Source organism: Physella acuta, unplaced genomic scaffold (genome assembly GCF_028476545.2).
Source record: "Physella acuta isolate Inbredline_101_S28 unplaced genomic scaffold, ASM2847654v3 ptg000007l, whole genome shotgun sequence".
Taxonomy (NCBI): domain Eukaryota; kingdom Metazoa; phylum Mollusca; class Gastropoda; family Physidae; genus Physella; species Physella acuta.
In genome coordinates this window covers 1,471,105-1,484,940 of record NW_026731527.1, presented here as the reverse complement: position 1 = coordinate 1,484,940, position 13,836 = coordinate 1,471,105, and the positions used below count along the sequence as shown (strand labels likewise).

The 13,836-nt window shown below is 31.3% G+C and overlaps 1 protein-coding gene and 1 long non-coding RNA gene across 2 annotated transcripts; both read left to right on the top strand.

Moving 5' to 3' along the window:
* The first annotated feature begins 1,099 nt into the window (after nt 1-1,099).
* On the top strand, nt 1,100-5,316 carry LOC131949040 (uncharacterized). The gene is made up of 3 exons (XR_009388116.1): nt 1,100-1,131; nt 3,028-3,123; nt 5,226-5,316. It is a non-coding gene; the product is annotated as an uncharacterized LOC131949040 (long non-coding RNA).
* Nucleotides 5,317-5,504: 188 nt separating this feature from the next.
* LOC131946051 (fibrillin-1-like) lies at nt 5,505-13,504 on the top strand. The gene is made up of 8 exons (XM_059306723.1): nt 5,505-5,523; nt 6,228-6,353; nt 6,467-6,592; nt 7,730-7,788; nt 8,923-9,070; nt 10,893-10,951; nt 13,028-13,175; nt 13,378-13,504. Coding segments are annotated over exons 1-8 (687 nt in total). The 3' UTR covers nt 13,380-13,504.
* Nucleotides 13,505-13,836: the final 332 nt, after the last annotated feature.

Sequence of the window (13,836 nt, the reverse complement as noted above, 5' to 3'; positions counted from 1 at the left end):
ACAGATACGTGTCTTTTACAGATCGCAAGATATTGATCTGATTTTAAAGGACATATTTTTAGTCTTGTTCTCTGGGATGCATTAATTGGTAACGAATTATCAAAAAGAAGAGGTTTATTTTTTTAAAGTTGTAATAATAAGCTTTTAAGTGCACTGGAAATACAATAATTAATAGTTTCTTTCTTTAATAAAAGCATGTGTCGCTTATCAGATCTCTTACATAGCAATCGATTATGGAATCAAAGAAAGCAAGTTTGCATTATTGTATTCTTTTCGGTGACTTTAAAAGTGTATTTTTTTTTTAAAGTTCCCTTTTGTAATGTGACGGTCCATGGAGCAAGTGAAGTAGAGTTTACGTGTTTCCATGATCTCGTTATATGAAAAGATGATGTGCTCAGCACTATCATTCTTCTTCTTTACCTAACTTGAGGTAAGTACCCAATAAAGTAATATTCTTCTTACTTGAAACCGGATTTGAACTCAAGACTGAATATTACTATAACGTTCTTCTTTTAATATTTGACCCCAAACTAGTAATGATTTTTAAAAAATAGAACTTGCTTGCGCAATTTATTTTTCGCTACAGCAGACTAAATATCTTTTTCTCATTGAAAACAAATACATGATGGCAGTGGCGTAGCGAGGTCGGGTGTCAACCGGTGCGGCACTTAATGGTGTCACCCCCCCCCCCCCCAGAAGCGTTGCGACCCTTCCCGGGGACAAACTTCCAAGTTTTCGATTTGCACCCCCCCCCCCTCAAACTTTCGATTTGCACGCCCCCTCAAGTTTTCGCGTTGCACCCCCCCCCCCCTATCAAACTTTCGATTTGCACCCCCCTCAAGTTTTTCTCTATATATTTTGCTATTTTTTGCCTTGGTGTCACCCCCCTAAATGGTGTCACCCGGTGCGGTTCGCACCCCCCGCCCCCCCCCCCCCCCCTCGCAACGCCCCTGCATGATGGTCTCTCTATTGTTTCAGTATGAGGCTTCGCCTTTGGATTTTCATTACTAGCAATAATATTTCCAACACGTATTTTGATTGGCTAACTAGTCAATATATACTGTTTACATCAGTGAACATACACCACTTTTTGTCGTGACTGACAGTTTGAAACAAAAAGCTTCCACTCTGGTGAGTTTTAAGCGACGTCTTTCTAATGTTTATTTTTATAATGATAAAACTTTAGAATTATATTCTTAAATTTAAGGTTCTGATCATTTTTAAACATGATTGTAACTTTCCAAGAAATTGAATGATATAATCAAAATTTAGAAAACTACCCTAGAGGTAGCAAACAAAAATAGAAATCTTAAAGATATTTATTAAAGAAACAAGTTATTTTGAGAATCATATTTTTTTTTTAAATCTTGAAGCGCCGTCATTAGTTGATGCTTTTTTTTTTAATTGTAAGTTTGGACGAATTAGAGTGATTATATTGCCGACATTAGATGTAATATTAATCGTTTCATTTACTTGTCTAGAGTGGCTTATGTTAATATATTAATAACAACTTTTATCAGACTTTTTACAATACTGCATCGGTTTAAAAATGTATTTTAAATTATGACAATCAGTCTTAATTTAAATATTAAGCAGATAAGTATTTGCAATGTTAACGACAATCAGTAAATGTATTTTATTTTATTTAATTGATACTTCGTTGTATAATGAGGTAGCTTTGAACAAAATAAAAATTAAATATCGTGGCAGACCAGTAGATATCTTACGAGTTATAGATTCTGACTGCGTCATTGGGAGATATTTCTTGTTTGAATAAAACTTTGGTTTTATATAATGTTTTCAGTCAAGATTCAAGCAAGTATTTACATCATTGAAACAAACTATACGTTAACAAAAAATAAAACTCGCTAAACATTTCATGAATGATTGATCGAACGCTCAGCTAGTTTATATCGTTTTAGTCTATCGATTCAAACACAAACGTAGTACGCGGTTTATATCTTCAGTAAATTTTAAAGATGTAACTGCATCTTCATTATTTCATGATCACTGACAGACTATTTATGTGCATTACTTAATTTAAACAATTTGTAATAAGTATAAATCTTTTACCAGCAGGATAAAATACACATCCCTTCCATATTCAACCTCCGCGCCCCACACATCCTAAACATCCCTCGTATGCAATGACGTGACTTACGTTGGCTTAAAAATTTCGTTTCTCAATTTTTTTTTTGCAATCAGATTTTTACTTAATATTTAGTCGCGTGTAATTAATAACGCTTTTATTTAAATAATAGTAAAACTGCTGTTGAGATTCACTACGAGGAATCAAATAAGTTATTGTTGTGAATTTTTGATAAAGATTAATAAACGATTCTACGCATCAAAGGGTATTTAAATTCAAATCATTATAGCTTAATCAACCATAGTATTTTATGTTTAGACTAACGCTGCAGAAAAAAAATAATTAAATCAGCTTCTTACAAATGTGCTAATGTATTGTCAAAATATTTCTAAATAAGAGCAATTTACGTAATGATAATGAGGTTTATGGAAGAACTGTGAAGAGAAGTTCTGATTAAAACACTAATATGCTATTAAAATGTTGGAATATCGCTAAACGGTAGATCTATAGAAAATACAAAACATTAACAGCTTTCGTCCTCCTTGTTTTTTTTAAATTCTTAATAGTCGAAAACAACTAGTTAAGAATTATTTAAGCAATATATACTGCAGAAAGGAAATCACATTAACACATTAGTGTAACTACTGACGATTATATATATTATTATGGATTTTACTATTTGAAATGAAACAAAAAACAACTACTGATATCAGACACATTGTGTTAATTTTTATTTATATTGTTGGGCCTCTTTTGAACATTGGTAACATTTGATAATAGTTATTTAATAATTATGTTTGATATAACACTACCTATTCTTGGTGCGCAACCAAAATCATAAAATAAATGTTTATATTAGTTTTATTTGTTCCGTGATATATGTATTTAAAAATATGTAAATTATGTTTAATTGTTATTACTATTTTTTTCAATCACAGGTATATATCTATATCAATATATAAGCTGTATCAGGATGAAGATTGCAAAAGTAAACATTACAGCCATACTGCTTATGTGCATATCATACGCGCATGGTGAGTCAAGTACTGAGTTTTTTTCCAGGCATCTCCCGAATGAAATGAAATTGATATAGAAAATATATACTTAACAGTGTGCGCCCCCCACCCTTAAATTTTAGCCCGCCCCCCCTTAAAAAAATTTCAAGTGCTCCCCCCCCTTCCCCCGGAGAAAAAAGTCTGAAGAAATACTGGTCTAGTAAGATCCTACACGGTTTGAAAAAATAGTTGAAATATTAAATAAAACTGAAACAAAAGTAACCAATTCAACGTTGTAGCCTCGCGGTATTAACGTCTTCTCTGTATTGATTAAAAATCATCAAGAAAGTCCATTCGATTGTTTTGTTTGCATTTGTATTTCTATACTCGTTAATATTCAAACTCACCACCCGCTGTTATGTTAAGCTGTTAGACATTTATTGTTGTTTCAGTTTAGCTTTTCAATTATTGACGCGAATAGACCATATTGCTATACCAGCTTGCAGTTGTGGATTGGGATTGATTTTAGGCTTGTTATTAAAGGATTTTATTACGTTGAATAAAACTTTAACCTTTTTCTCATTTTCCGATTGAAGTGAAATTCTGCACAGTGGTAGAATTTGAATGACAATGTAAGATAGCACACTAGTCTTAAAGTTTAATTTAAAACATTACTACTGAAAGGTGAGATAATAAATAATTAAACAGAATTTTAGCGTCAGTAGATGGGTACCAACTCACGTTAGGAAAAGTAATGGCGGCTAGGCATAGTGATGACAACGCTATCTCTTCAAAGGCCGAGTTCACAGAAACAAATGAACTCTACTTCACTTGCCCTATAGACCGTCAGGTTTGAAAGGGAAATTTAATTTTACTTACTAACGATCGCTTGATCAATGCGAAATCTAGGGTAAACTGGTTTCACGACTGGCATATTTGGTGCCTTATCGTAGACCACAAACTAAAAGAGGGCTGATAACTCAAGTTGGTAACGCACATATTTTTGGTCGTAGTTTATGTTGCGATAACTTAATTTAAAACGAATAACTAACACATGGAAAATAATTCCCACATACATTGTTTATTTTAAAAAAACATTTAAAAAAAATAATATTCACAATTCACAAAAAATAACTAAAGCGGGAGTGATCTCCCCTAAACTTTCTCGAATATTCTTATATAACACTAAGGAGATGTCAACTCGGGATATAGACATGATTTTAAATCAGTTATTACATACTTAAGCTTTTTGAAAATAGAATAGAATCTCATAGAAAAAAAAGAATTTAGCCCCAATTGAACGGCAAACAATATGTGTATAATAGTGCGGAATACTAGTACTTTATAAATTCAAATGCGTTTTTTTTTCAGAAATCGGAAACACCTAAATTACTACTTCCGTTTAACGAAAATTACACAAAATGTAACATAAGGCAGAAAATTAGATCTTTTACTTTCAGAGAGACATTTCATTTATATATGTGAAACAGTACTCAAGTTATACGCCTTTGAAAAACCAAAAGTAGAATAAGTTCCACTTTCGGTTACCGAAAATTGCTGAAAATTTGACACAGAACTACAAATGTGTTATAATACTTAAATATGAAATTTCTTCATCCTATCTGTAACGGTACTCAAGTTAGCGTGTTGACAGACATCAAACAAACACAAATACACATACATACATACACACACAAACATAAGGAAAAAATTGCAAAACTGTTTTCAACACTTTCTCAATACTTCGTATACAAAAAAAAGTAAACATTATTTTTTTTTAAATGCATTAAAAAGGGAAAACAAATTAGGCTATTGTAACCTTACTAAAGCTATATGATGGTATGATTTAATTCAATAGCTTAGGGCCTCACTTATAGATAAAATATTCCCTTTCTTAGGGAGTTTATTCATAAGTTTAAGCTCCATAGCTTAATATAAAACCTGTATTCGCTTTTTTTCCCTCTCGGCATGCATTCAAAAAAAGAGAGGTGCTGTTGAAACAATTTAAGCGCTCGTCCAAAATCAGCCACATATTAAAAAAAAAACAACAACTTAATACTAGATTATTTTAATAGCAAAATAAACCCATAGTATCGAGACATATTATACAGTCATTAACACTGAATGTTACTTTGTTTTAGCCAAGTGTCGCTGCCAGCAAATTACCACGGTGGTCAATGGACAAAATGTGTGTTCGTGCAACCCAGGCTTTATCGTCAACCCAGCTAATCCTGCTAAATGTCTGGGTAAGAATGTCGATAATGTAAAATCGATAAATTAATCAACATGTTTGTAAACAAAAATAATTTGGTCCCTATTTATAAGAAAATGACCTGCTTTGTTTAGCTGAAGTTCACGAAAAAAGATGTTAATATAATAAAAAACATAAATGACAGCTAAAATGTATTGTTAATTAATGCATGAGTCGTATTATACATGGTATTGATTGATTTAAAATGTCGCTTACTTATATATATATATATATATATATATATATATATATATATATATATATATATATATATATATATACACAATTTTTTTAAAATCAAATACTTTTTGCTTCCTTATGGTTATAAACTTCGTGATTTTAATAACAAACAAAAAACGTTTTCAAATGAGCTACGTAATGATTTAAAGCGTTTATTATCGTGTGTTCGTTGCTTTGTTTAGGATTATTTTTGTAATATATAATGGTGACAACAAGCCAAAACTAAATAAGTAAGTAGATCAACAAATTCCACACATCAGAATACAAATAAGTATTAAAAATAAAACATAATTATTTATTGGTTTGAAAAAAAATGTATATCTTTAATGAATCAATGTCTCAAATGGCTTTATATAAAACTTAATATCTCTAACATCGTTCTTCAATTTCACAATACATACTTAAAATGTTACAATGAAATATCTTTTAAACGTATTTCACTAATGTGTGTTACTGAATAATCGCGATAGTTCTTTTTGTAGCTTTACTAAAACTCAATATTTTAGATGTTAAAGGCGTGTTCATTTTCTGCGTGTTATACTAGTTAAAAATTGTGATTGACCGGCTGATAGAATGAAGTATAACATATACAAGTGTAGTGTATTTATTATTTGATGTAAATTCACGCTTTCTATTGTTCCAACCATTTCAGACATCGATGAATGCAATACACAGCCAAGTCCTTGTCAACAAATTTGTACCAACACCATTGGAAGCTACACCTGCTCATGTAATGATGGATACGTCATAAGTAGCACTGACCAAACACAGTGTGATGGTAAGTCTCAGAATTTAACACATTTATATTTCCTCATTAGAAAAATTATACTTTTTGAAATGCATATTTAACTCAGATTAATGATACATTTTGCTTACAAACATAACTTCTAGACATCGATGAATGCAGTGCTGAGCCAAGCCCATGTCAACAGAATTGTACCAACACCGACGGAAACTTCACTTGTTCATGTAAACCTGGATTTGCCGTAAATAGCACAGACCCAACAAAGTGTGATGGTAGGTCATTTAATATTCGCAAATCAACATTTCTTGTTTTTAAATTCGGCCAATATAATTATATAATAAGTATCAATCTCGTGTAAAATGAAAAACAAAATGATAAAAGAAACAGTTTACTGCGTTTCACGTAAGATTAGTATTAATGGGTGTTTATTTTTTTACTGATATCGTATACATCGTTTTATAAGAGAAAATTGTATTTTGATAGCACATAAAGCAGGCACCAAAAAAATGGATTGATGATTGAAAAGCACTTTTTAAAATCAGCTCGAGTTTCTATACAATCCGAAAATGTATACACATCTACACATTCATATACACACAAAAACGCACTCACACACACACACACACACACATATATATATATATATATATATATATATATATATATATATATATATATATATATATATATATATATATATATTTCTAATTATCTCAGAATAAAATATTTATCATAGACAAATAACATACGACAAAATATCCCACGGCAAAATATTTAAATATATAGAGACTTATTTTAAAAACGAAAGATACGTTTGTTATATTAAATTATATATTATTGTAATTTGCAAAATTATACATGAAGGTTTAAACACAATTTTGATGCTTGCCAAACATGAGACAATCATTAGGCGGTCAACACTAGATTTTTTTTTGTAATGGAAGGGCAACGAAAACACACATTAGAAAAAAGGTAGCTCCGCAATTTGGTGGTTAAGATTGGTTATAATGGAGAACTAATTCTATCTTTGTGAGCTAGACAACTGTTATTAAAAAATTATGTTGTGTTATGTTTGTGGTGATAATGCAATAAAATATAATTTAACGTTACGAAACTGATGACCATCTAAATGATATAAAATTTAATTTCATGTATTTTGAACTATAATGCTTTATCGTTAAATTAGATCATTTTATTTAACTTATAAGTTTTTTACTTTGTATATTAAAATTCTTTAAAAAATATTTTTAATTTAATTAGTAGTTGTATTGGAAATGGACATACGCTGTTCCCTTGTCATATATATTTATAGTTACATTAAATTAAACTAAATTTCGTATAAAAATATATTTCCTTATGATACACGTCTTAAATAACTTGATAACAAAATATCTTGTATTTTTTTATAGCACTCTGCGTTCCGTTATCAACGCCATTAATAGAAACCCGAAACGCTTCATCACCCTTGGTAAATATATTTAGACTTTATACTGTCGTACTTACTAAGATCAATATTTTCTTCATCAAACATATTCATAGGTATCTGAATGCATTTCAGTATATTATGCTAGACGACCTAGTTTTCAGTTCGGAAATGGTCTGTCAACAGCACTGTACAACACAAACCAATTTCCCATATGCTCGCCCAAGAATTTATAGTTTTTTTAACCAAAATTACATCTACATCTACATCTACATCTACATCTACATCTATCTACATCTACATCTACATCTACATCTACATCTACATCTACATCTACATCTACATCTACATCTACATCTACATCTACATCTACATCTACATCTACATCTACATCTACATCTACATCTACATCTACATCTACATCTACATCTACATCTACATCTACATCTACATCTACATCTACATCTACATCTACATCTACATCTACATCTACATCTACATCTACATCTACATCTACATCTACATCTACATCTACATCTACATCTACATCTACATCTACATCTACATCTACATCTACATCTACATCTACATCTACATCTACATCTACATCTACATCTACATCTACATCTACATCTACATCTACATCTACATCTACATCTACATCTACATCTACATCTACATCTACATCTACATCTACATCTACATCTACATCTACATCTACATCTACTACATCTACATCTACATCTACATCTACATCTACATCTACATCTACATCTACATCTACATCTACAATCTACATCTACATCTACATCTACATCTACATCTACATCTACATCTACATCTACATCTACATCTACATCTACATCTACATCTACATCTACATCTACATCTACATCTACATCTACATCTACATCTACATCTACATCTACATCTACATCTACATCTACATCTACATCTACATCTACATCTACATCTACATCTACATCTACATCTACATCTACATCTACATCTACATCTACATCTACATCTACATCTACATCTACATCTACATCTACATCTACGTCTGCATCTGCATCTGCGTCTGTATCTGTGTCTACATAAAACATGTTTTTCGTACAAATGTGTTGCTGTATCTGTGTCTACATAAAACATGTTTTTCGTACAAATGTGTTGCTACAGGAATGCTACTCAGCTTGTAGGGCAGAACATTGCTTCGCTTTCCAGTTTGGAGATGGTGTGTGTACAACGAAGCTCTATGTTGGCGATGTTGTAAATGTCAGTCAAAATGTACTTGGATATTCCGTTTTCTCATGCTACAATGATAGTAGTAAGTTTTTCCTTGTGTATATTGGTTTAGCTAAGCGTAATGTAAAAACCGAAACTGGCATGACCTAACTATACCTAACCCGAGCCAACCTGACATGACCTGACGAACCTAACTTAACGTAATCTTACACGTACCCGTAGCAACCATCTCATAAATGAGTATAAATTGTCAATCTTGGTGTTCAATGCAAGGCCTCGCGGAGTCTTAGACTAAGCAAAGTGTTCTGGTGCTCGATCTGGAACTTCCCGGAGCCACAGGTGCTACAAATTTGGCGGGCCCCTGCTTTTAGCCGACAGAACACGGAGGCCGGTGCCGGTCGGCCGCAATGTCCACGATGAGGGGATCAAAACTGACCTCAACTGACCGGAGTCTTATATGAGCTATACATCGAAAAGAAATTACCACGCAGGAAACTCTTTATAACTCCTGAGGTCGTAGACCAACCCTCGAAGGGTAGCAAAAAAAAATATGATAAATTCTGTAGATCTCCGGAACGGCTTTAGAAGTTACCTGTCCAAATTCCTTATATAAACATTGTTAATTTGGTGAAAAACTATGTCTATATCTAAAACAATGTTTAGGAACTTTGGCTCTGTACATCTGGCTAATTTAAAAAAAAACTGGATAAATGAATCGGCTTTAAGGATAAATTATCGATCAGCCTCTGCTCGCACGGCAAGGGATAACAAGTGACCACGAGTGAAATTCTCCTTTTATTGGCTATATGGAAAAAAAATTGCCGAACGAACTCCTCACCCACCCCCCTGATGTTTTGCGAGGTTGTAGACCGATCTTAGAGGGTAAAAAACAATCTTTATGCCCATTGAAAACATCCGTTAGGGCCGTTAAATTTGTCCAGACGCCGTGTTTTCTTATGTATGCATACCGATGTTTTTGTAAAAAAAAGTTAACAAAGATTACGTCAAGGGAGGTAACTTTCTAATGTAATTCTTTTTCAGAACATTTTATACCTTTAAAAAGAAACAGGAAATGACGTAGTATATCATTCGTTCTAGTAAAAAAATTAATTAAGCTGTAAATTAAATTATGTATCGTAACTAAATGTAGAAATTGATACTAAAAGTCAATGTAATATAAATTATGAGTTATACTTTTAAAGGACCCTCTGTAGTTCTAATTACCTTTTAAGTAATAAATTGCGAAAATTATATCAATTTCCCTAAAATTAACATGATGGTTTAAACTTAAGCACTCCACATACCTGCCAATCATTAATTAATTAATTAACCATTCAAACTCTCAAATGTTTTTTTAAAAAAAAGGGGGCTTGAACTCGAGACTTTTTTTTCGAATTTATCATCCATGAGCTTTTGCCGACTCGACCACGCCTCCATCACAATTAAGGATACGTTTCAACTGGTATTGAGGCCATTCACTCCGATTACAGACTGCTTTTCTTTTTGGATTCGCTTCCATAGCCTTTGTCCAACCAAGAACAAGCTACAAGGCAGCATGTGTTTGATTTTGGAGTTGTCTCTCCTAGAGTGGCTGTCCCCAACTAACGAGCCTCATCTGCCCGAGGGTTCGAACTCGAGACTTTTTGGCTTAGCAACCATGAGCTTTACCGACTCGACCACACCGACCCAGAGTTTAATCAAAAGTGATTAAAAGCAAAGTGCAAATAAGAGTACTCGACTCTGGCTGCGTTAATTTAAAGCCTATTGGTGTGTTACTAGAATACATAGTAAATATTTACATGGCCTATTATATAAGATACCATTTCTTCGCTTGATCTTTTACATAATGAATCAAATAAAATCATTGTATGTGCATTTAAAATGTAATTTATTTCTCAATGTAGCACAATGCACTTTGAAAATCCCTGACGTTAATTATATGATCAATGCGCCGGATCACGAGGTAAAAGAAGAATCTTTTTGATATTCATGTAAATCATATTTTCATATAAAATTTGATATTTAAAACCTTTATTTTAATTGGTAATAGCAGAACACTGTATAGTGAAATGAAAGAATATAATATCTAATCCTTTAATGTCAGTTAATTATTTTGAATACCAAAATAATTGATTTTTTAAAAGTATATTTTGAGGTTTTATGTTTTACTTATTTTCCAATTAATTACCAATTATACTTTTACAATTTTCCTTTGCTTGCCTTTTGTTTGTTAGTGTTTTTGTACATTGTGTTTAGTCCAGCACAACTATTTATTTCTTATTTCACTCCGATCCTGACCTCTGGAAGCTCGTTGACGATGGTTGACATAACGGAGCCGCAAAACAAGCTGAAACCAATACTTAATTGTGATGGAGGGAATCTCTTCCAACATTAAAAATTAAGAACGAAAAAGAAAAAAAACACCTGATGCCGTTCCCTTTTCCTTTTCGTTTTTAATTGTATTTTGGACGGGATTTCCTCCAACATAACTACGTTTTGACTCGGACTTCAGCCTACTTTTTGTTTGATTTGTAGTTTATATTATATATATATATATATATATATATATATATATATATATATATATATATATATATATATATATATATATATATATTATGTATATATATATATATATATATATATATATATATATATATATATATATATATATATATATATATATATATATATATATATATATATATATATATATATATATATATATATATATATATATATATATATATGTATGTATATATATATATGTATATATATATATATATATATATATATATATATATATATATATATATATATATATATATATATAAACTACAGATGTAAAACTATTTTGGTTTGGCTTTAACATCAAGTGACTTCACTAAGCCGGTGCAATATTTTAGTTTTCTTTGAAAATGAAGTCATCTGTTTTTACTTTTATAATTAAAGATTTGTTATTACGACAAAATATATCAATAGATTAATTCAAGTTTTTAAAAGAAATTTGTGTTTAACAGTTTCGGAAAAAAGTAAATTATTCTTTACATAAGTACGTATATTACAGTTCTACACATAGTGCAGATGCTCACGTGTAACTGAACAGACTATACCAATACAAACTTGTAGACAAATGTGACTTTAGAAATATATATATATATATATATATATATATATATATATATATATATATATATATATATATATATATATATATATATATATATATATATATACCATGTACGTGTAGTCTTGAGTTATCTTATCTTCAGTTGAAAATGTTAATCTTAGCTTCACAATGTATGCGAACGAGTTGACGAGAATCCTTCCATCATGTTGTTGACATGGATTAAAAACGTGCTTTTTTAGATTTTGCAATCAAATCGACCGGAAAAAATAATGAAAAATAAATACTTTAGCCTCAAAATAAATAAGATATTTAATATTTTTAGAATCAATGTTATAAAACTTGTAAATCCAGAGAAATGGAAAATAATTTGTTGAGTTTAAGGCTACATTTCTATTTATTTTTATCAAGCATAAGTTATAACCCGACGTTCACTTTCGTAAGACAAACATTGATTGGCTGTACAGGAATTCCGCGATCTTTATTTATTTGTTTACAAAAGTTTGCAGATAAAGTTTTTTAATTAACAATGCAAAAGTTTTTAAATAACAATGTAAATTTAAACCATATTTCTTAGTTTTCCCTTTTTTTTTCGCTTACAATGTGTACAATAAAATGTCTGCTAGCCTATCGAATAGCAGGATGTCATTGTGTATGTCGCCATTACACTTAAAAACCAAACTTTTTGCTTTTTTTTTTAAAAAAAAATTAGTTACCGAAAAAAATTAAAAACATCAAATACATCCAATCTGTAGTCCGAAAAAAAAAACAGACAGGATTTTATATTCATATTAATTTTAACTACGCCGTGTATGATTTTTAACATATTTAATGGGCCTCTCGAATACCTTTCGGCCTCCATTAATTTAACAATTAATCGATTGTAGATACGATTTTGCTCTTCTTCTGCAGACTTGCTTTACCACTTGCTTTAACGATCCCGAGTGTATCGGCTATCTTTATATGCCCGGCATGTGTATGCTCACTGCTCCAGGTGGAACCACAGTTGACATAAACAACTTTCCGGTTAATACATTTGTCACTCTGGATTGTGATAAATGTGAGTGTTATTTGCACAAATAGTATCTATCATAATGTTAACAAAAGTTGTTTTTAGTTTTAAAACATGAACGCATTACGAACTGTTTTGATTAAATGAAAAATATTATTTCGAATGTAACCCCTTTAAAATTTTAAGCGTATGTTTTAAAGGTTTCGAGAAATATGTACTGAACTTAAATGAAAATTGTGTTTTACCACAGAAAAAGCAGTTGGAGAAAAGTCTACACCAAAAGCAACAAAGTACTGCGGACTGACGGGTTGTTTAAAAATAACTTAGTTGACTTGTCTTCCTAGTCAAAACAATTGAATAAATCCCAACATTCTGAACGTAGTGTCCTCTTTATTGTCTGTAAGTCAGTAAGACTCTTGATAATATAAATTCGTGTAAGTCATATGACGGCGTGTGTTCTGAAAGAATAATATAAAATGTTAAATGCACAAATTATATAGTACAAAATGTAAGTAGTATATTAGGTCCCTTTTGGACCGCAGGCGCAGGCACCGCCGGTACAACGAGATATAGTAAAATACTCGGGATGGGGATGGGAGCCGCAGGTTCAACGAGATATAGTAAAATACTCCAGGCGCAGGCGCAGACCGAAGGTACAATCACATAGTAAAATACTCCGGAGGGGGATGGGGATGGGGAGGAGGCGCAG